The 21,532-nt window shown below is 53.0% G+C and overlaps 2 protein-coding genes across 6 annotated transcripts; one reads left to right on the forward strand and one right to left on the reverse strand.

Moving 5' to 3' along the window:
- Window positions 1-1,249: 1,249 nt before the first annotated feature.
- On the reverse strand, window positions 1,250-9,645 carry FKBP8 (FKBP prolyl isomerase 8). 3 transcript variants are annotated; one of them, XM_081076413.1, is made up of 9 exons: window positions 9,543-9,645; window positions 7,736-8,058; window positions 6,040-6,209; window positions 5,838-5,926; window positions 5,370-5,590; window positions 4,642-4,814; window positions 2,839-2,916; window positions 2,196-2,327; window positions 1,250-1,767 (listed from the first exon to the last, which is right to left on the reverse strand). In XM_081076413.1, exons 2-9 carry the CDS (start codon window positions 8,031-8,033, stop codon window positions 1,681-1,683), a joined length of 1,248 nt encoding a protein of 415 aa, XP_080932539.1. In that variant the 5' UTR covers window positions 8,034-8,058; window positions 9,543-9,645; the 3' UTR covers window positions 1,250-1,680. The 3 variants fall into 3 exon arrangements, with proteins under 3 accessions (XP_080932539.1, XP_080932541.1, XP_080932540.1); XM_081076415.1 differs by having other exon boundaries at window positions 5,370-5,587; window positions 9,543-9,639; XM_081076414.1 differs by lacking the exon at window positions 9,543-9,645 and adding an exon at window positions 8,964-9,019.
- Window positions 9,646-14,367: 4,722 nt separating this feature from the next.
- KXD1 (KxDL motif containing 1) lies at window positions 14,368-21,344 on the forward strand. 3 transcript variants are annotated; one of them, XM_081077699.1, is made up of 5 exons: window positions 14,368-14,554; window positions 17,102-17,223; window positions 18,233-18,385; window positions 19,453-19,499; window positions 19,998-21,344. In XM_081077699.1, the coding sequence occupies exons 2-5, from the start codon at window positions 17,123-17,125 to the stop codon at window positions 20,225-20,227; spliced, it is 531 nt and encodes a 176-aa protein (XP_080933825.1). In that variant the 5' UTR covers window positions 14,368-14,554; window positions 17,102-17,122; the 3' UTR covers window positions 20,228-21,344. The 3 variants fall into 3 exon arrangements, with proteins under 3 accessions (XP_080933825.1, XP_080933826.1, XP_080933827.1); XM_081077700.1 differs by having other exon boundaries at window positions 14,505-14,589; window positions 19,998-21,279; XM_081077701.1 differs by lacking the exon at window positions 14,368-14,554 and adding an exon at window positions 15,219-15,240 and having other exon boundaries at window positions 19,998-21,279.
- The last annotated feature ends 188 nt before the right edge of the window (window positions 21,345-21,532 follow it).

Below are 21,532 nucleotides of genomic sequence, written 5' to 3' on the forward strand. Positions count from 1 at the left end.
CTGCCAGACGATTTTCCACAGAAACTGTGCCACTTTATTAAGCTCTCCTTGTACAGGTGGGGAAACTGAGGCTGAAGAACACTGCTGGCTTGCCCAGGCAAGGTCCTCCTGGACTCCCTGGCCTCCCGACCTGTGGAAAGCTCTTAAGTCATTTTCTTTCTCCCTTTAATCTAATTACAGACTGTGGTCATAGGATGGATTTTGATGGATGAGAGGAAGGTGAAGTTCAGGGACTTTCTATGTCCCTGCCCAGGTGATTTCATTAGTTTTGCCACTGCCACCCGCCACTGCCAGGTCAGCACTACCATCTATTTACATGCCCCTCCCTCCCAGCCATGAATGCTGAGGCTCTGTGCTCAGTGCCAGGCACCCACAGCTGTCTTTTATGGTGGGTACAGTGGTTTGGACCCATCTGCCAGACGAGGAAACTGAGGCTTGGAGAAGATAAGAGAATTAGAAACACTGCAACTATGGGCTGCACTGCTTGTTAACAAGTATTTCTCCACTTTATACTCAATGTCCAAGTGGCTCCCAACAGGACCCCAGGAATAATAATGCAGGAATCACCAGACATTGACACACTCTTCAAAAGTCTCTAAGAACTAGGTCACCTAAGAAACTGCAAGCTAGTTCATCACCTTGGGGTGGCTCCTCGACACGTCCTCCACCTTGCAAACTCACTGCAGAAGCTCTAGCCCAGGGGTGTCCAAACTGTGTCCCGCAATCCATTTTTAATTGGCCTGCAGCAAATTCCAAAAATATATTTAGTTTACTTAAATAAACCAGGTGAAGCAATAGTACTTCACCTCGAGTGAGTGGGCCCAGCTGTTTGTGTATTTTACCGCATATGGCCCTTGGTAAAAAACATTGAAAAAAGTTTGGACACCCCTGCTCTAGCCTTTGTACTGGCTATACTGCTGCCGCCCAGACACGGGGCTGTCAGCTCATTGCACAGCCAGACCCCTGTAAATGCTGGTCTCAGAAGCCCCCAGTTAGGTCCCATCAGGGTCCCCATTTTCAGAAAACAGAGATGAGAGATTAGGGTAACAGGTAGTTACCCCAACACTTTAGGAGTGTGAACTCCTTAAGAGTTCACAGCTGGGTGCCCTGGCTTTCACTCCACTTCTCCAGGCCTGTTTCCCCCTCCGTAACGAGGGTCTGCTGCGGCCCCAGTGGAGACACCCCATGCTGCCCCCTGCTCCAGCTTAGCCCCAAGTGGCGGTGAAAGAAGGCTCCGGAGCCAGCAGAGTGCGGGGTGGGAGGCTTTATTTCACTGGGAGAGGGGAGAGCCTGGACAGAGATGCAGCAGGCTGGGCAGGAGGGGTTGGCACTTGGACAGGGAATGTATCGGGGAAGGGCTGCCCCCAGGCCTGTTGGGAAGGAGAAACTGAGGCTGGCCCCTGTTGAGACCCAACCCAGAGGGGTGGGAGTGGGAATTGGGTCTGGAGGAATGAGGAACCCTCCCTTCAGGCTGGACATGGGGCCCAGGCCCTGCCTCATTTTTCTCATATTGGGCCTCAGTCCCTCCTGCTCGCTGGGCCATGCGACCCCCAAACCTGGCTATCCCCCCCCACAGGAGGGGGCTAGGTCAGAGAGGGCAGTGGACAGGGAGCCTGGGAAAGTTAGGGAGCTCAGGGTGGGGTCCATGGTGCTCAGAAGGGGTGGCAGCCACCTGGGTGATCAGTTCCTGGCAGCGATGACCACAGAGAGAGCCACGCCCCCCAGGGCAACAGCAGTCGCCCCAAACAGCCACTTCCATGGTATGGACTGTGGATAAAGGGAGAGGAGGAGGAGACTGGAGGATAATCAACGCTGATGTCTTGGGTCTCAGATACCAACACAGTTTAGACAGGACTCCCAGGAAGCCACTGCCTGACCCTGCCTTCCTGGCCTCCTGGCAAACTCCTACTCATGCATCAAAGCTCAAACCAAATGTCACCTCCTCTGGGACACCTCCCCTTCTCCTCTGGAAGAGACATCACTCCCCACCCTAAGTCCTACAGATTGTGTTCCACCTTCTGCTCTGGCCCTGGTCAACAGGGCTGAGGCCGCTGTGTCCCCAGCATGTCCAGCATAACCCAGGTGGGGAAGACATCAATATTTGCAAAATAAAGACACTGCCTCTGCATGGTCTGCCCTGCCCATGGCCCTGGCCCCTCCTCTGAGAGCCTCCCTACCCGCCAGCCCCAGCTCACCCAGGCACCCTTGCCAGGACACTTCGCGGGCAACCGGCTGGGGTTGCCCAGCATTTTCCGGTACAGGGCAGTCTCCGTGCTTCGCTGGGCCGCATGCTTCTTCACCAGCTTTGAGAGCTCCGCGTGGATCGTCTGGGAGAGGTGGGCAGCATTTGGGCTAAGAGCATGCAGCAACAGCAGCCAAGGTGACCTGCCATCGCTGGTGCTCTGCCTTTCTGGCGCCCTGGGTCACTTTGGGGCTGGGACCACTGGGACACGGGGATTCCGTCTGCCCCTCTCTGAGCAGCAGCAAAATGGGGGCTGCCATCTCCATCCCTCTAGGGAGACTGTAGATGGGGGAGAGCACAAGGTGGCCAGGAGAGGAAGGTTCTAGGGTTAGAAAACTGAGGATACCGGCACTGGCCAAGCTGGCAGCGCCCTGGGCTTCTGGGACCGCTGGTTAGGGGTGAGCCCAGACTACCTACGTAAGGATCATGAGTGTCTCAGCAAGCTGGCTGGGGCCCTTCAGCCACCCACCCCGATGCTGTTCAGGTAGAAACACCACAGAGAGAGCCACAACAAGAAAGACCAGGGACACACGATCGAGGGGACTTCCCAGACAGGCCAGTAGGGCAAGTCCCCAGGGCACCCCAGTTCTGCTCACCTTGTTGGAAGGTTCTAGCTTCAGGGCCGCCCTCAGGATGGGGATGGCCTCACTGTACTCGCCTTGCTGGGCCAGTACCTACGGGAGTCAGTACATGGCATCGCTCTGGACCCATGCTGGGCCACGCTTTCTTTCACAAAACCCACTCTGCCAGGCTCCTAGCCACGCTGACGAGTCCCAAATCTATCTCGAGCAATAGCTCCAGGGGTTCAGCCACCCCAGGAGGCTCTCCTGAGCCCTCACACTCCATGAGCACCCCACTACTGGGTTCAGTGTTGTCCCTGCGATCTATGCCTCCTTCTCTGAGTGGCTGTCTCAGCCTGTGCAGGAGACCCGGGTGCCCAACTCGCCTCCTCCTCCCTCATCACCTTGACTGAATATTTCCAAAGCTCTGGCCACAGTGAAAAACTCAGAGTTAGCACGTGCCTCAAGCAAAGCAATGAGATACAGCCTGAAATAGGCTTGTGTCACTGGGAGACCAGGTGCTAAGGGGAGAGGATGGAAGCCTGGAGCTTTTGGGGGGCAGGGGGGAGCATGTTGGTCACTCCCAAGAGAGGAGCCTGCCTGAGAGGGAAACTGACAGCAGACAGACACGGCATTCCCACAGCACTGCTAACGCCTGATCTAGGGGCCCTGCCTGAAGCCAGAAACCCAGGACTTGGCAGTGCCACAAGCCATCCATCCCGACTTTTGCGTGAATCTGAGTGGGTGTCTGTGACCTTCAACCAGCAGATCCAAAGGTGTGAGTTATCCAAGCAGACAGTCCCACAGCCCCCAAAAGGATTACAAACCCTTGAAAAACAGGGATGACATAGTCTTCCTCCCCACGTTTCTATGCAGAACTCTATACACAGCAAGTGCTTAAAAAATGCTGGCTAGAGAGAGACAGTCCTCAAGCCTCTTACAAACTCACGAGGTGACCCAGCACTTGCTCGCACCTTACTCGGTTTACCGCTAAAAGGTACTGGAGAGTTCTCCCCGTTCTGCCCCATCCAGGGTTGCTATATGAGAATAAACAGATGGAGGCAAAAGCAATTCAGGTCCATGCAGGCCAAATTCTCCCGTTTCACCAGCACTTACTGAGCACCTACTGTGTGCCTGGCCCTCTTTGCAGGGTTAGAGATTTAGCAGTGAGTCAGCCAAACAGAATCCCCACTACCCAGCGGGTAGATGGACAAGAGACTTGAGGTCTCCCTGTGAGGACGATGACAAAGGAAACATAAGGACGGCAGGGGGTCAGGGTGGGGCAGCAGGAAGGGCTTCCCAAGGAGACATCAAAGACCTGAAGAACGCAAGGAAAGAACCAATGAAGGTACCTGGGGCATGAATGTCTCAGGCAGAAAGCATACCCTACGCAAAGGCCCTGGGTAGGAGAGATCTGACCGGGACGTCAGTCAGCAGGCTGGGCAGGATGGAGAAGCAAGACGTAAGGTAAAAGGTGATGGCAGGAAGAAGAAGATTAGATGGCTCAAAGTCCCAAGGGCTGCAATAAAAACTCGGCTTTTGTTCCACGGGAGATAGCAGCCATGAAGATTTACATGTAAGGAGCAGTCACCACTGGGCTAAGGGCAGCGCATGGGTACCTAAGGCTTGGGGTTCACGTCTGGCCTCAGTTAATGAATTGCTATAACTCCAGTCACATCTCTGAACCTCAGTTTCCCTAGCTGGACCCCCGAGAGCTTAGCTGGCTGACGCCTATGCCCTTTTCAAATCCTGGGTGCAGGAGCAGTCCCACTGCTCTGGGCTGGGAGTGCCAGCCTAGCCACCGTGCCTGTGGCCTGTCCACCCCCGGCCAAGGCCCACCTTGCCCTTGCGGAAGAGCGCCTTGATGTTGTCGGGCTGGTGCTCGAGCACAAGGCTGCAGGAGCGTAGCGCAGCCCGGTAGTGATCCAGCTTCAGCTGGGAGGCCGCCAGGTTGTTCAGACACTTCACCTTCAGCTGCAGGAGCTGCTCCTCTTCCTCAAATGTCATGTCCACTGTGGAGGGACAGTGCTCAACCTCGGCAGCAGTTACCAGGCCGCCAGCCCCCCCGCAACCGTCTGCCCACTACGTCACCCAGGCCAAGACCCACCCCTCTGTACCTGGTGGAAAAGGAGACTGAGGAGGGGTCTCTAATTGAGTGTCCTGGTTAAGGGAGGTGGGGGACGCTGCTGCTCAGAGGACCTCAGGTCTCTCTGGCCTCAGTTTCCCTATCTCTAACACAGGCCAAGACCACAGTGTCCTCAAGACACTACCAAGGAATCTACAAAACAGCCTAAGTGAAGCAGGGGTTTAAACACAGGCTTGTGGAGTGACACCATCTGCAGTCACCACCGCCCCACATCTACGTGTATCCTCTAGCACCCCATTGATCTGGAATCTACCACGGGGCTGGGGTAGACCCTAGCCTAAGGGTTAGGGATGGCTGAACATCTATCCACATTCTGGAATACTCTAGAACATTCTGAGTCTCAGGCCCTCTGTGGCTTGAGGTTTCTGGCACTAGCAGATACTTTTGCAGGGGAGGTGAGGGAATTTGACTGGGAGGTCACCTTTGGCGCTGGAGGTGATGGCCTTGATGGCGAGGTCATAGGAGTTGGCAGCCAGCACAAAGTCCGCCCGTTGGTAGTGGGCATTGCCGCACTCCCGCTTCCGGTTGGCCAGGGCCACACGCTCCTGCCCTGTGAGCATCTCCAAGTCAGGCCCGTCCACAGCCATCTTCAGCGTCACCTCCAGGCACAGTGCCGCGTGAGGGGGAATATATGGGCTCCTGCTGGGGGGTTGGTGGGGAAGCACTCAAACCTGGCAGCCATGACAGCACCCCACAGACACTAGACAAGCTCAGGAACAGGCAGAAAAGGGCTCAAATCCTGGAGCTGGCCCCACTGTCATCCCCTCCTCGGTAAAACACAAGGAAAGTGACTTTTGCCACCCTTGGGCTACATGACTTGGAGAGTTACATATCTGCCTCCTCCCCACCCCAACAGGGCAATAACCCCCAGCTGGTGGCAGGTTCTTACCTGCCTTGGGGGCCATAGCAGTACTTGGAGTCAGCAGTGACCATAGCCGTCTCCCCCACGTCCATGAGCGGGACGCTGAGATCCAGGGCCTGGGTGTGCGGGGTCATGAGGGTCAGGTGGATCCAGGATGCGCCCTCCCCCAGCCCACCCAGCCATCACATCTCCCCATCATGCCTCTGCCCCACCCCCAACCCACTCTAACCTGGATGACGTCGCAGTCTCCCAGGGTGAACACCAGCTCTGGTTCCTCCTGCACCCGTGTGCCATTCTCCAGTGATGTCTGCAGCTGCACCGTGACCACCTGGCCCTTGGCCGGGCGGCTTGAGCCAGGTGGGCCTGGGACCAGTGTCTTCTTCCTCAGCATCCCATTTCCTGTCAGGGACCAGGAACAAGAAGCCTGTCCCCGAATGGCTCAGATGGGTGATGCTCCCTGAGCCCCTTCCCCCAAACCCTTACCCCCACCAGCTCCACCCATCCCGGGGGTGGCCCAGCACCAGGACACAAGCTGAGCCTCAAACAGCTGCCCTGCCACTTACTGGGCAGGTACCTCATACCTCTGGGCCTCAGAGTCCCAGCAGTCCATAATATTCCACCGGTCTGGAATACAACGTAAGTCTGAATGAACTCTAGTCTAAAGGTTAGGGATAGGAAGGCATCTATTCATATTCCGGAATATTCTAGAATGTTCCAAATTTCTGTGCTGCTCCCAAACTTGTACATGTCCCCACATCCAGCCTGAGAGCCACTGATCTAGTGGATCTGGAGAACCCTGTGTCTTGAGGTTTCCTGGCACTAATGGGTGTGCTGGCAGTCTCAGGGGGGGACTCCGGGCAAATCACATCTCCTCTCAAGGCTTCAGTTTCCTTGTCTAGAAGCCTGAATTCTGACCTCAGAATGTGGCTGGCTCTGAATATAAATGGACAAAGCCAGCCTCCTGCTCAGACGTGCAGCAGGGCAGCTCCTACTATAAGTAGAGAAAAGCTTCCCAGTATAGCCAAGGAGGCTGTATGACCCTGGGCAAGTGCCCTTCCCTCTCTGAGCCTGTTTCCCCATCTGTAAAACAGGAGTACAGTACAAATTACATCACGGGGTTGTTGTGAGGATAAGGTAAGATGGTGCACAGGCCTGGCACAGAACTAGTGGGCAACGTTACCTGGTGTTATTTTTAGAAGTAGTTAACATTTTTATTAGCAGTGGAAGTGACATTAATAACTCCTGGTTTATCAGAATCAGTATTATGTGATTCTATTGGTTTAGCATCAGTACAAATGGTAGTAGTAATGATAATGTTTTACTACCATTCACGGGAAACTAGTATTATTTAGCATATTGTATATCAGTACTAATAGCAATATATTTTTAAAGTTTCCAGAGTTGCTGTGAGGTAGATTCAGTGGCAACACCTGTGTGTGTTCTCCTAGCTTCTTTCCTGTAGGAAACTAGTTTCTCTACTAGTCTCTTTCTCTGAGCAATTAGAACGCTAATGAATACTATGAACCAGACAGAGGAATGGATAAATTGGGATGTCCCCCAGACTTATGCGATCTCCGGACACGTTTTCCAGGGGACCGGTACCTGTCAGACAAATGCCAAGAAAAGAAGCAGTGGAGGTTAAGAGCTGCCAGCGCCTGGTGTGCCGGCTGTGTAGCCCTGGACGGGTGACTCAGCCTCCCTGAGCTGCTGTGTATGTGACAATGAAAGAGGTTCATACACATGAAATGTCTCAAGGACTTGCCTGTGGCTGGTGATCACCGTGGTTACTACAGGTTTTACTTCCAACCTACTTCACGTCAGAGATGGGGAAATGAGGCTCAGGGGAGAATGCCTGGGCCAAGGTCACTCCTGAACTGGAGAAGTCCGGGTCCTGTGGGTCAACCCAAGCCACCCCTGCTCCTTACCCAGGATGTCCAGCCACTCGTCCGGAGCCGGGACAGGCTCAGGCTCGGGCTCCATGGCAGCCAGGAACTCTCGTGCCAGGGCCCCCGGCTGCTCGGTCTCCTCCAGTGAGGGCTGCCCCACATCCTCCAGTGGCGGCAGCTCACTCAGGTCCTCTTCCTCTTCCTCCTCTTCTTCCTCCTCACCCTCTGCCTCTTCTACCCCATCCAGCACTTCGAAGTCCTCAAGTGGTGGGACCCCAGCAGGCGGCCGGGCAGCGGGCTCAGGGCCCGAAGCAGGGGGCTCAGCACAGGATGCCATGCTGCTGGGGGGACGGGAACTGGCCCTGGGAGGGGGAATGCATGGGATTTGTAAAACTCCCACTCAGCCCCGCAAATCCTCCTATGTCTCCGCTCTCTGCACTGCGGATCACGTGCTATGTGATTCAGGGGCTCCAGGCCCGTTTCCTCATCTGTACAACGGGTAGAGCAACAACCCTGGTTTGGCCAGAGGATGTAAGGACCCAAGAATCAAGCCCAGGGCATCAGGCTCAAACAGCGCTAGCTATTATTAGAGCTAATATTTAATCTTCATAAACACCACAGGGAGTAGGAAACATCCCCCCCATATTTTGCAGAAAAGGAAATCCAGGCCCAGAGGGGCAAAGCCATTTGCCCAAGGTCACAAAGCAAGCCAACTCAGAGGCAGGATTTGAACCCAGGGCTTTATCTGATTCAATTCCCAAAGGAGGTGCTGAGTTTTAGGGGACAGTCCCTGAGGTACTCGAGAGGCTATTTCTAGAGTTTAAGGGAATTAAATTTTACCAGGGCTCCCCACCTCCACCTGCCCCTTCCCTTAAGGAGAGTCCCATGCTAACTTCCCACCACCCAGAAATCTCAAGCCTTTTCCTTCCAAAACGCTGAACCTAAACCATCACACACCCCCCACCCCACCCCCCACACACACACCCGCGGCCCCACCCCCTCGCCACACCAGAAATCCTAGCCAAAACCCTTCTCTGGGAGCCCTTTATCCTCTCCTCGGTCTTCCTGACGACCCTCCCAAAGTAGCCTTCTTTACAGGAATGGTGGATATTCCCACCGCATTCTACAGCCTCTTCCTTGGGCCATCAAAGACTGCCCCCCTTCTCCAGACCCCAAGCTTGGGAAAGCGAGGGGGTGGGGGAGGAGGTAGGTAGAGCCGTCATTCTAACGCACAGCATCCCCTATTCCCTCCCCAACCCTCACTTGCCTGCTCCTTCCGGGCTCGGGCCCCTTTTTCTGAGACCCACCTAGCCCCCACCCCCATAATCCCCTGCGCCCGCACAAATCGCCCTCCCCCCTCCCCCAACCACCGCCCCCAGCCTGGGCCAGCTGCCCCCACAGCCGCTCAGTCGCCGGGTAAACACCCCGATGACTGACGACCCCCTCCCGATCTCTTAACACCCTACGCCCTCCAAACGCCCCCGGCCTGGGCCTGGCCCTCCGTCAATCCCCCCACCCAGGCCCCCAAAGTCCCACGCCTGTTTGACGCCACCAGTCTAGGGCCCCTACCCCCCGCACCCCTCGAGCGCCCCCGGCCCTGCACGTCTCTACCAGCGACAACCCCCTAGCTCCCTTCGGCCCCCCCCCAAAGTTCCCCCCTCCCCGCCGTCTCCGCCGGGCCGCGCCCCCTCGGGCACTCCGACCCCCAGCGGCCCCCGGCTCGCCTCCCCCGCGGCCCTTCGCCCCGCCCATCGGTCGCAGCCCAGCCGCGCCGGCCCCCGGACCGTCCTAGGCCCGAGCAGCGCCCCCGGCCGGCACAGCCCAGCCGACGCCCCTGGACACGTGCCTCCGGCTCCGGGACCCCCGCCTGGGGTCCTGCGCCCCCCTCCCCGCCCCCAGACGCAGCCGTCGCGCCTCGGGAACTAGGCTCGGGCTCCTGGCCCCGCCCCCACCGTGTCGATTGGCCGCCGCCGCCGAGACTGCAGCGCTCATTGGCCCACGCGTACATCCGTCTCCAGCACAGGCACCGCCCCCTTCCTGCTTGTATCCGCGGGGTGTTCTTAAAGGGGTAGAGGCTACTGCTCCACCAGAGCGGGGGCGGGGGCGCGGTGGGGGTGTCTCTGGGTCAGTCTGTTTACGGGTCAGTGCCTCACCGCTAGTGCGACTCACCGCTCCCGCATTAGCTTTCTCCTGCCCATCTGCGAAATGGGAATGAACACCCCAATCCACGCACTCTCACCTTGGGGACTGTTGGGAGGACAGTGCTAAATGGTATTTCTTTAAGGAGATCAGGCCTGACGGTCAGGGCAGCTCTGGAGCTGCTGGATAAACCACCTTGAAGCCCTAGTTATGGATGAGGCGCCTAAGGGCACACAGTACCCCTTCTCCCCTGCGTGGTCTGTCTAATCTCCGGGAACTTGCCTGATGCATACAGGAGGAGCTCAATAATGGCTAGGTGAGCTACTGAGCCAGCAGGGCCGCTGGGGGTAGTTACTCCTCCCTGCACCTTGTGCCAGAGAGTGATAAAGTGCCCATGGTCCCTGGAGAAGGTGGCTGCCTCGATTAGATGGGTTATGATGGATCTTGTTTTGAAAGGAGGGGCAATTATTCTTCCCTGGCTCTATTTCCTTTCCAGCAGTTACCACCATCCAGAATAATCTTGTTTGTTCCTTTGCTTCTTCCCCTTTCTTCCAACTCTGCTCCTACCTAAAAGGAATTTTGCTTGATTTGTTCCCCACACACACACCTCCTTGAATGATGCCTAGCACCTATGGGAGTTCAGTAAATGAACTAATAATTGAATAAATGAATGAAACTGGCTTTGGAGATAGCTAACACTGGAGGAGGTAACTAGTTTTTGGGGGGAACTAACTTGTTAGATCAGCGCTCGGAGGTCATCTCCTACAGGAAGACCTCCCAGACCTCCCCAAGGCAAGGCCAGGTGCCCCAATTGGCTTTTCCTAGACCCATGAACCTCCACTTCATAACTGACTGACTTTTATCCGTGCCATTACTTGCCTTACCTCTGCCCACTAGTCTAGGAGACCCTCAAAGTCTGGGACGGGTCTGTTGTTTCTCACTGTTTCAGCCCTGAGGCCTGCACAGTCCAGAGCACAAAAGGTGGAGGGTGGGGGGACTTGAGGAAATCATTGTGGAAGGAAGGAAGCAGGCTCATCAGCCAGAACAATTGGGAAGGCAGTGAGGATATGTGAGAAATTGCTTAGGAAGAATATCAAACCCTGGGTCAATCCCAGTTCTGAGGGCCTTGGACTATTACCTGTTCATCTCTGATCTTCAATGTCTTTATCTGCACCCATCCAGCCCTACCTCTTTCATGGGCTGGAGGAGTTGTAATAAAAGATACTATACATAAATAACTAAAATAAATATAAACTAATAACATCAACAATTATAACAATAATATCGTGTTTCCCCGAAAATAAGACCTAGCCGGACAATCAGTTCTAATGTGTCTTTTGGAGCAAAAATTAATATAAGATCCGGTCTTATGTAATATTACGTAAGACCCAGTATTACATTATAGTATAGTATAGTATTATATATTATATATATTATATTATATTATATCATATTATATTATATTATATAAGACCGGGTCTTATATTAATTTTTGCTCCAAAAGACACCTTAGAGCTGATTGTCCAGCTAGGTCTTATTTTCAGGGAAACACGGTAACAGCTGAGACTCCGGTATCACAGGTGTAGGCAAAAACTGTGTATTTAATCCTCCCATCTGCCTTATGAGACAAATACTCTGATATTTGGAATCCACATCATTGGCTACGTACAGAGTTGCAATCGTTCCATCTTCCTGGTGAACAGAATTTGCGATTGTTGTGACATGCCCCTCTTTATCTCCATGCTTCTTGCCTTTGAGTGGACTTTGATATTAAGACTGCACGCCTATTCTCTTGGTTTATCTTTTAAAGTTTCCATTCTTTTCCACCCCTTATCTTCCACCTTTCGGTACCCTTATGTTGTATATGTGCCTCTTGTAAGCAGTATAGAATCGGGTTTTGTTTTTTGATCCATCCTGCCCATCTTTATCTTTTAATTGGGGCATTTGGTCTCTTCACATTTAATGTAATTACACCCATATTTGGACTTAAATCTGCCCTCTCATGTGTTTTTTCTCTGTAATACCTTCTCTATGCTCCTTTTCTCTCTCTTGCCTTCTTTAGAATTGGATGCATGTATTTTGGTAAGACTCTTATTATCCTTATTCTACAGATGGGGAAATTGAGACACAGAGAAGTTAATTAACTTGTTCAAGGTCACAGTGATGAAGGGCACAGTGGGCCTGGTATTTTACGCCATTGAGCTTCTATTCCAGCCAGGGAGCTGGATACTGCACAAACAATGATGTAGATAAGTATCTAACTGCAGCTATGATGAATGCTATGTAAGAAATAAAATTGGAAAAAGTGGCAGAGAAAGGTTGCCAGTGCCCAGACTTAGGCCTCCCCCACCACCAATGCCCCCATCACTGGGGCAACTGAGCATTCACATCATTTCCCACCCTCTCCCTCAAACACACAAAGGAGGAAAATATTTTTCTTGTCTCTACTCCACTGTGCACAAAACATTTGGGGCCAGCCAAGTCCCTTTTGGCCTCAATGTGCAGCCCCCACCTCTTCCGGGACCCTCGTAAATGTTTCCTGGCCTCTAACAGAGCCCAAGGGACCCATTGAAAAGCTTGATTTCTTCAGCCTGGGCCTCTTCTGCTGCAGCCTGCAGACAGAGTCATGATTCCACTTTTCCCAGCAGCCCCCACCAGTGCTCCCGGCTCAACACTGGCTGCTACCTGGTTCACTGAGCTCCCCAGTTCTTAAAAAGATCAAGTCCAGACTATGTGTTTTCCCACCAGCCTGTCTTTGCTCCTGTGATTCCCTCAGCCTTGAATGAAAGTCAGCACCTAGAAAACTCCTAATCCTACCTCAAAACCCCATCCAGATATACTTTCTTCTTTGCCCTTAAAAGGAGTTCTCATACCCCCACTCTTCAGGTTCCTCCAGCTCTGAGTCTCTCCTCCCTCTAACCCAGCAGTGTTCTACTCAGGGTTGGGAGTGTCTGAGTCAGACTTTGTCTCCCTTCATCCTTCAGGGCTAGGCAGGGACTGAGTACTCTCTGGATTCCCAGAATATGGGCCACATCCAGAGGGGGTGGCTAGCGGGTTACTGAAACATTTTTTAAACTTTTGAACTAAGTACTTAAGAGTCCTGGTCTGTATTAACTTTTCAGTGAATTAAGGCAGCAAAACATGCGGGTAATAATACAGTTTACCAAGGGTTTACCGTGGGCCAAGACTTGTAAAGAACTCACCTGCCTGATTTCATAAGGTTAAGCCACTTGCCCAAAGCCATCCAGCTAAGATGTGACAGAACTGGAATTAGAACTCAGATATATCCAATTCCAGAGCTCTTAAAGAGTCTTTCATGTGCCCCAGGGCATGGTATGTGTTTATCTCCCAAGCTTTCAAGAACCTTAAAAGGCAAATGCGATGATCACCCAGGCTCACAGTTAACAAACTGAGACCCAGAAAAATTAGACGTATAACATACACACATTATAAGACCTCAATAACTAATGATAATGAATTGCTAATATTTATTAAGCAATTACTATTTTGTAATTGCCCCGTTTTGTTTATGGTTTTCAATATATAGACAAGGTGACAGATGTAGGAGTAAATATAGATATGTGTATGCATAGGTTAGTAGACATACTATGTATTTGCTAACTCTGACAGCTGAGAGGGTCGTTAAGCAATGAGCACAGCCAGCACCCAGACCTTGGTTTTTAAATATCATTCTCCAAGAACAGGAACCAGTGTCCATGGAGAAACTGCTGATTCCAAGGATATGCCAAAGCAAACATGGAAAATCTTGTGCCAAGAGTAAGAAAGTACTTAGAGAATGATGGAAGACATATTAAAGAACATAGGTGATTAACTTAAAGGGGCAGCAAGATAAATAACAATAAAATTCTCATGAGTTCAGAGCAATATAAATGTGAATAAATACATAATTGGAGAGTGGACAGCTCTTGTTTAGAATAAAATCCAATTAATAATTAAATTAATAAATAGAAAAAAGTAAAAATTGTTGACAAGAGCCATGCATGGATGCTAAAACTTGTGGGTGTCAAATGCTTTTTAAAATGTTTTTTTAAAAAAAGTACTTGCATTGTCTCTTAAGTAGCTCCCCATAAGATACTTATTAATTAGAAAGGTGAAAATAGTGACTTCATAGTTGAGAAACCGTCACGACGCTGTCTTACGCAAGTCGTCAGTCAACATCGCATGCCTCAATATAATGCACTGAGGAAACAGCATCGCTTCTATGGGATTCCTGTCCGAATTCCTTATCTACAGTCTAATCCGGAGGAAACACTGGATTAAACCCATGGTGATGGGTTTTCTACAAAACCAGAAGTCTTCGGAAGTATTAAGGTCATGAAAGAGGAGGAAAAGACTGAGGAACTGTCACAGAGTGGAGGAGACTAAGGAGATGTAATTAAATGCAACGTGGGATCCTGGATGGCAATGGACCAGAAAAGAGTCAGCAACAGCAGGACACGGATTCCTGAACCCGGCGAATTTGATTCCCAGCCTGGCAAGCTCGGGCTTTGGAAGCTACGGAGGCGCGAGAGTGGCCGCTTGATTGGCTTTGTGTCGTGACGCACAGGCCAAGGGACTAAACCCTACCCCTTCCTGCCGCGCCTCCACGCACGCAAATCGGCCCTGGGCACGTCGCCGCCACGTGCGCATGGTGCGTGGTGACGTCACGGCGGCGCGGGCGCCATCCCGGAAGCGCGAGCAAGGCCGCCAGATGTGCAGGTGCCGCTGCCACCGACGCCGGGGCCGAGTTTGGGGTGGGGCTGGGGCTGCCGGGGCCGCCGGGGAGCCGGGCCGGGTCGAGCGCGGCCCTGGGGCTGTCGTGGGGTGGGGCGCGCTCTTGGCCACATCTGGGCACCCCTCCTGCGCACAGGCCTCAGTTTCCCTGTATGCTCAGTAGATCCAGGTCCAGGGTGCGGGAGTTGGGGCCACCTGTGTCATCCAGAACCAGGCGTTGCCGTGGTTGGGCTTCAGTTTCTGCGCTTGGCAGGGGCGGGGTGTGAGGGGATACGCGAGCCTCGCTCCCACTCCAGGGTTTGCTAAGCTTGGGCCACCAAATTAAATTGTTAAATGGCCTGGGTGGAATCGCGTTGCCTCTCCGCCTGGCCGTTTTACCTTGGGCAATTGAGCCGGCCCCTGTGAGCCTTAGTTCTCCTCCGAGATGAGAGTGTTTGCCTCATAGGCGTGGTTGGGGATTACATTTGCTCAAGTCTTGGAAACACCTTAGAGGGTCTAGTCAAAATGCGGATTCCCGCGCCCCAACTTAAAACTTCTTCACATTCACCTTGGAGAAACAGCCTGCTCGGAGTTAAGCTTATCACCGTTGGTTTCGGTCCCCACAAACAGGACTGTGAGATTCTGATTCTTTGTTATTCCCATTTTCTGGATGAGAAAACTGGTTCAGAAAGGTGAGGTGACTCTCCCAAAGTCACACAGCTTCCCTCTCAGCGTGTTTCCCTCATAAACAGAACAGATACCAGAGCGCTTGCTGGGTTGTTTCCACCCTTACGTGGTCCACAATAGCTGTTAGGGAAGGCTTCCTCAGAGAAGGAGCTGGCAGTGGAGGGATGTGCCTTGAAGCTCACATATGGGAGCCAGAGACAGGAAAGAACCCAACTTTGAAGCAGAACTGTTTCCTGCAGGTCCAAATCTTGTGCCTGCCAGGCTTTAGTTGTGGGCTTCCCACCACGTGACTGCCCTTTGAGCCCAAGTAGCCTCTTTATACGTGATCACACTTTTTTGGAAATGTGGAGACTGTGAATGTCTGTACCTGGCACATAGGAGCTCAAAAAAATAGTACTAATTGGCAGGGCGAGGGGATTTCACCAGGTGTGGCAGCTTATTTCCAGAAGGCATGTAGGGGCTGTAAACCGCTAAGCCAAATTCATGGCATAAATACTCTTGGCCCCATGGTGTTTGGGGGGAAAGAGGGTTAGTTGCTAAAATTTGCAAATGAGGTGATTTCACAGTGGGGGATCCACATTTCTGGGTATTTTTCCTGGAAGCAATCGGAAGGCTGGTAGGAAGCAGCTGCTGTAAGAAGCAGCTGTGCTATCATGGGTGGATACTGAACATCTGTACAGGGTCACACCTTTGTGGATCCTGCGGACCGTGGATATTTGTGACTCAGGTTCACTGGCTACGTGACAATAGCTCAGTGCCTCAATCTCTGAGCTTGTTTTCTCACATACAAATAAGGGTAACAGTTCCTATGTATAAAGTAGGTACCTTGTTTACCTTACAGTAGGTGCTAAATGAAGAGGAGGGTGGATTAAGTGGGCTCTGAAAGCCCTTACTGATCCTGTGTGTGAATCTTAACCAATGGCAAATGGGCCTTTCTGTCGGCCATTAAATGTGTGGGCTCCAGAACCAAGCTATGTCAGGATTCTGGGTTTTCCCTGAAGCTCCCCACCAGTAGGGTCAGCGCTAAAGCTGTGGCCTTTCTTGCCCTGGCCTGATCCAGGAAGCCCAACCCCCTGGGACAGTCATCTACATGCTAGGGAAGCTGAGAGCCCCGCAGCTGTCTGGGTTGCTGGGGTCCACAGCCTGTCTGCAAGTGCCTGAAATTCTTGGCTTTATTTGCTGTTAAAAGTCCAGCATTGCAGCTGAGTTTGAAAGGTCCTGTTTGCCTCTGACAAAAGTAGTTCTGGTGATTCCTTGCTGTGAGCCTGATTCTGGGCTGGGCTCTAGAGACAGCAGTGAGCGAGGGAAACACATGCCTCTACTCTTTTGGAGCTGGCAGTGCTGTGGGGGTGACAGGCAAACAGGTCAACTGTTAACTAAGGCAATTTCAGGCAGAGATGAGCCAGGGAAGCAACTAAAACAAGGTGATGAGAGTGACCAAAGTAAGGATAGTCATCAAGGATCTCCTGGAAGGGAAGACACGAGGTGGTGGTGATCAGAGGGGGCAATGGTGCATGTTCCACCAGGGGGGACAGTAGGCCCTGAGCTGGGAATGGGCAAAGGCAAGGGGGTGTGGGAGGAGGTGGGCAGATAGATCTGTGCAGGTGGGCAGTGCCAGTGGCCTTGGGCATATGGAGAACGGGTGCTGGGGAGCAGAGATGGGATTCCCATGTGCTTGGGTGCAAGTTATAAATGTGACCTTCTGTAGTTCTCGAAATACCCCTGAATTCCTGGGATGACCAAGCTGAGGCTGAGTGGCATGACCGACCCACTTTCAGGCAGCCTGTGGGGTTCCCGGCCCCTCCTGTCTCACCCCTCACCCACCCATGTGCCTAGTGCAGACTGCAGATTTTCTTCCTGTTTCAGGCAGCGGCGGAGGAGGAAGACATGGACCCCCCAGCCTCGGCCTCGAGGGTCTTCTGCGGCCGCATCCTGAGCATGGTGAATGTGGATGACGTCAATGCCATCATCCTGGCCCAGAAGAACATGTGAGTGGTGGCCAAGCAGCCTGGGCTCCAGGCGTGGGAAGGAACCCACTTGCCAGCCAGCATTGTTGCCCGGCCCGCCCCCACACTGGTGATAAAATGAAGGAAATGAGCAAATTTGCTGGCCAGCTCCTAAGTAAATTCCTTCCTGGCCTGGAGGCGAGCCCTTGGCATAGGAAGCAGGGCTTTGAGATGGTTTCACAGCTGCAGAAGGCTTGGGGTGGGGGACGGATGGGGCAGATGCATCAGCTCCTGTCCCAAGGCCTGGGGTGAGGAAGAGTGGGATAAGGGGATACTGGGGGATATAAGGGAGCTGGTGGGCTGGCTTCCTGTTGGGGGCCTGGTCTGTCAGAGCCCAGGCTGTCTGTAGAGCACCCAGCATCTCTTGGAGGGACCGTGAACTCCCTTTTGCCCTCCCTGGGGCTTCGCACCATGGCCACTGCAGCCCCATTCTAATCCTGGCCTGACTTGTATGGGGAACAAAGGCTGACAATCTTGGGAGGGAAGTATAGCCTCCTGGGGCTTCATTTTTGTGTCTTTAAGCCAAAGGCTCTTCCTTCCATTTAGGACACAGTACAGACCTGATACCCTGTCTTACACTGTGACAAGGGAGCTGAGTGTGTCTGGATATCAGCAATACCCATCTTTCTCCTAGTTCTTTAAGTCAGATTCAGACTTGACCCTGGGGAATTCCCAGCGTGAGGGGAGACAAAAACCAGACACAAATCTTTCTGCCTCCTCGGTGTCTGCACTGGGCCAGAGAAACCACCTGAGACTAGGGGAATCAGGGAAATCAATGAATCTGCTTGAGGGAGGTGGTGAAGGCTACATGAGAAGGGCACACCTGAGTAAGGTTTTAAAGGTTGAATAGGAGTTTTGCTAGGTGGCTCAATCACTAGGTAGAGCTCTGTAGAACAAGGGAAAGGCACATGTAAAGGTCATAGAGCAGGAAAGGGCTTAGCAGGGCTTTATAGGCTAAGCAGAGGTGTTGGTGCCCTCTCTCTGCCACCAGGCTGGACCGCTTTGAGAAGACCAACGAGATGCTGGTGAACTTCAACAATCTGTCAAGTGTCCGCCTGCAGCAGATGAGCGAGCGCTTCCTGCACCACACAAGGACCCTGGTGGAGATGAAGCGGGACCTGGACAGCATCTTCCGCAGGATCAGGTGGGAGCTCAGCCCCGCCAGGCTCTGCCTCCCCCTCCAAGCCTTGGGTCCTCCCCTCTTCAATGAGAGCTGCCCATTTCATGTAACAGGGCGACGGAGAGATCCAGCTCACTTGTTTTATGAGACTTCATCATGTACTTAGCATCCAAGAAGATCTGAATTCTGGGATAAAGATTTTTTTTTTTTTTTAACAGGACTTTATTGGGGAACAGTGTGTACTTCTAAGACTTTTTCCAAGTCAAGTTGTTATCCTTTCAATCTTAGTTGTGGAGGGCGCAGCTCAGCTCCAGGTCCAGTTGCCATTGTTAGTTGTAGGGGGTGCAGCCCACCATCCCTTGGGGGAGTCGAAACGGCAACCGTGTGGTTAAGAGCCCACTGGCCCATGTAGGAATTGAACTGGCAGCCTTTGGAGTTAGGAGCACAGAGCTCCATCCGCCTGAGCCACCGAACCAGCCGTGGGATAAAAATCTTAAAAGTTTCTGAATTTCAATTTTATTTATCTTTTGAAAAACGCAACATAACACTGAACACAGAATGCAAAAAAGGCAAGCAAAAGCCAATAGTGAAAGGCCAGCCTCCTGTTCCCCTAGCCGTTCACCCGATCTTCTCAAGAGGCAAATGAGATTGCTGGGTTTTGGGGTGTGGACAGCCAGCATGACTCGCCTCCTCGACTTGCTCATTGGGCCTCACCCCCTAGGATGCAGGGACAGGTTGGGACAAGTAGCCCAGAGCAATTGCTGAGAAGCGGGCAGAGAAGCTTCCTGGAAGGTTGTCCAGATAGAAGAAGGTTAGAAGTCAGAAAGGAATTGCAGGTAGGGGGCCCAGGAAGTACCCAGACCCAGCCGAGGATTCACAGAAACTGACAGCTGGTTGGCTGGTGCCTTCAGAGTAGGTCTGAAGGGCTGAGTGCCTGGGCCGCCCTGCAGCCTGGGAGTGAAGTGTGACAAGCAATGAGGGGGAAACTCCCGCCACCCATCCACCCCGTTGACAATGGCGTTGCTGGTTTGCATCGAGTCTAGCCTGTTTGTTCAGTGGGCTCAGCCTGTGTGCCTTCCCTTCCCCCACAGGACGCTGAAAGGGAAGCTGGCCAGGCAGCACCCGGAGGCCTTCAGCCGTAAGTGTCACCCAGGGTTTCTGCACCCCACATCTGACTTCTGCATCCCTTGGATGCCAGCACCCTCAGCCTTGTCAGAGGAAATATAGTGTCCCCTCACACTAAGTCTTGGTTTACCCCCACATGCTGAATGGGCCAACAGCTCCCCATCTCAGGGCTGCTGACACCCACAGGCTCAGAGGAAATGCTGCTGTCATCAGCCCCAGTTTATCAAGCAGGGAGCTGAGGAAAGGGCAGGTGAGGGGCCTGGCCCAGGTGATAATAGTCGAGGGAGAGCCACGCTCAGGCTTGCCCCCATGGCCCATGTTGGCCTGACCCAGAGAACCTGGGTCCTTACCTCACCTTGAAGGGAGACGTCTCACCTACCTGAGCCTCAGTTCCCTCTTCCATAAAATAGGCCACGTCATGCCCTGTGGGGGGCGGGGCTGTTAGGGATCACAGGCCCAGTTAATCCTTCGTCACTGCAACTAAGCCAACTGCTGCACCTCCTTTCCCCAGACGTTCCGGAGGCGTCCCTCCTGGAGGACGAGGATGAAGACCCCATCCCGCCCAGCACCACGACCACCATTGCCACTTCCGAACAGAGCACAGGCTCCTGTGACACCAGCCCCGACACTGTCTCACCCTCTCTCAGCCCTGGCTTCGAGGACCTGTCCCATGTCCGACCTGACTCCCCTGCCATCAATGGCCGCAGCCAGACAGATGAGGAGGAGATACTGGACGAGTAGCCCTGCTCCCAGGCACTCCGAGGGATCTCAGGGCCGTGGTGGCACTCTATGTGTCTGAGGTGGCAGCAGGTAACCCTGCCTTGAGATGGTCAGCTTTGCCACCCTATTCTGTCATCTGGGGCTTCCTGGGGGACAAGGCTCCTTCCCAGGGGTGTGGAATTCCTGGAGGTCTGTCACTCCCACTCCTTCCTCACTAAGAGCCTCTCCTGCAGACCCTCTGCCAGGCCGGAGGATGAACAGCCAACTGGCATTGTTGGGCAGGGCGCAAGGAAGTTTTTCCAGAAACCAAAGCCAGATGTCCCCTACCCCAGTGCCCTGGTCAGGACCTCCTTGATGTGGACAAGCGCTATCGTATCTAGTTCACCCCAGCTCACTCCCAGACTTACTAATTCTGGTCTCCCTGCCCTTCTATTCAACAAAAGTATTACATACATTCTCCAATTGGTATCGCAAGGAGGTTTCTGAAATAGTTGTAGAAAGCTCAAGACAGATGCGGCCCATCCGCTCAGCCCTGAGCCTGGTAAGGCCCATGTTTCTCTGACCAGAGGTGTGGACCCTAAGGGCTCTGCAAGCCTCTCCCAGGGCCTCCATGGCGCAAGCCCAGCCACCTTGGAAAACAGAGTTTAATGGAATATTTTTGTACCTGTTATTTACAGATGCTGTTGGGAAGTTATCAATAAAAAGACTCAGTTCTAAAAAAAAAAAAAAAAGAAGGGCGTACCTAGCAGTAGTTTCCTTCCATCCTTTGGTACACCAGCTCAAACGGGATTGGATGTGGGACAGGATGGGTGCGGCCAGGCGCCACTAGACGAGGAAGAGATGTGGCTGCCCTTGGTGGGAGTCCGCGGTGGTGGCAGCCATGACAAGTGCCTGTCACCATTGCTCACAACCCTGTTCCCTCACCTCGAATAACTCCTCCAGAACTCCGTCGCTGGGTAGGCTCCTCGAGGAGCTGAGCTGGGGCGCATTCCGCATTAAACACTCACGGAGTCCCGTCATCTTTGAAGCACTTATCCATTGTTATTAAAGGCATCTTCCCTGATCCAAGAGTGTCTGCTTTTGCCTGGTCCATAGGGGAGCTGGGAAGAGTTCAAGAAAATAAAGAGGTGCACTGCCAAGCCCACAGGTCACTTCTCGGTCATCACCTCTCTATCGCGCTGGGCGCTCTTTAGCCGTCCATGAGTCTCGTGAGTCCCATCCCATTTTTTTGCTCTCCTTCCTCTCACCTGCTCTTCCAGCGTTCCTGCGCTCCGCCCTGAAATCCATCTGCGGCCCGAGAGATTGGAATAACTGCCTCTAAGTAAC

The sequence above is a fragment of the Rhinolophus hipposideros genome, assembly GCF_964194185.1.
Source record: "Rhinolophus hipposideros genome assembly, chromosome: 16".
NCBI lineage: Eukaryota > Metazoa > Chordata > Mammalia > Chiroptera > Rhinolophidae > Rhinolophus > Rhinolophus hipposideros.

Excerpts from the sequence above, each read along its gene's own strand:
- KXD1 (XM_081077699.1), top strand. The coding sequence starts at position 17,123 with ATGGACCCCCCAGCCTCGGCCTCGAGGGTCTTCTGCGGCCGCATCCTG. Across the intron at positions 17,224-18,232 it reads ATCCTGGCCCAGAAGAACAT|GCTGGACCGCTTTGAGAAGA; the intron begins GTGAGTGGTGGC and ends CTCTGCCACCAG. Across the intron at positions 19,500-19,997 it reads GCACCCGGAGGCCTTCAGCC|ACGTTCCGGAGGCGTCCCTC; the intron begins GTAAGTGTCACC and ends TCCTTTCCCCAG.
- FKBP8 (XM_081076413.1), bottom strand. The coding sequence starts at position 8,033 with ATGGCATCCTGTGCTGAGCCCCCTGCTTCGGGCCCTGAGCCCGCTGCC. Across the intron at positions 6,210-7,735 it reads CGAGTGGCTGGACATCCTGG|GAAATGGGATGCTGAGGAAG; the intron begins GTAAGGAGCAGG and ends GGTCCCTGACAG. Across the intron at positions 2,917-4,641 it reads CGCTCTTCCGCAAGGGCAAG|GTACTGGCCCAGCAAGGCGA; the intron begins GTGGGCCTTGGC and ends TGACTCCCGTAG.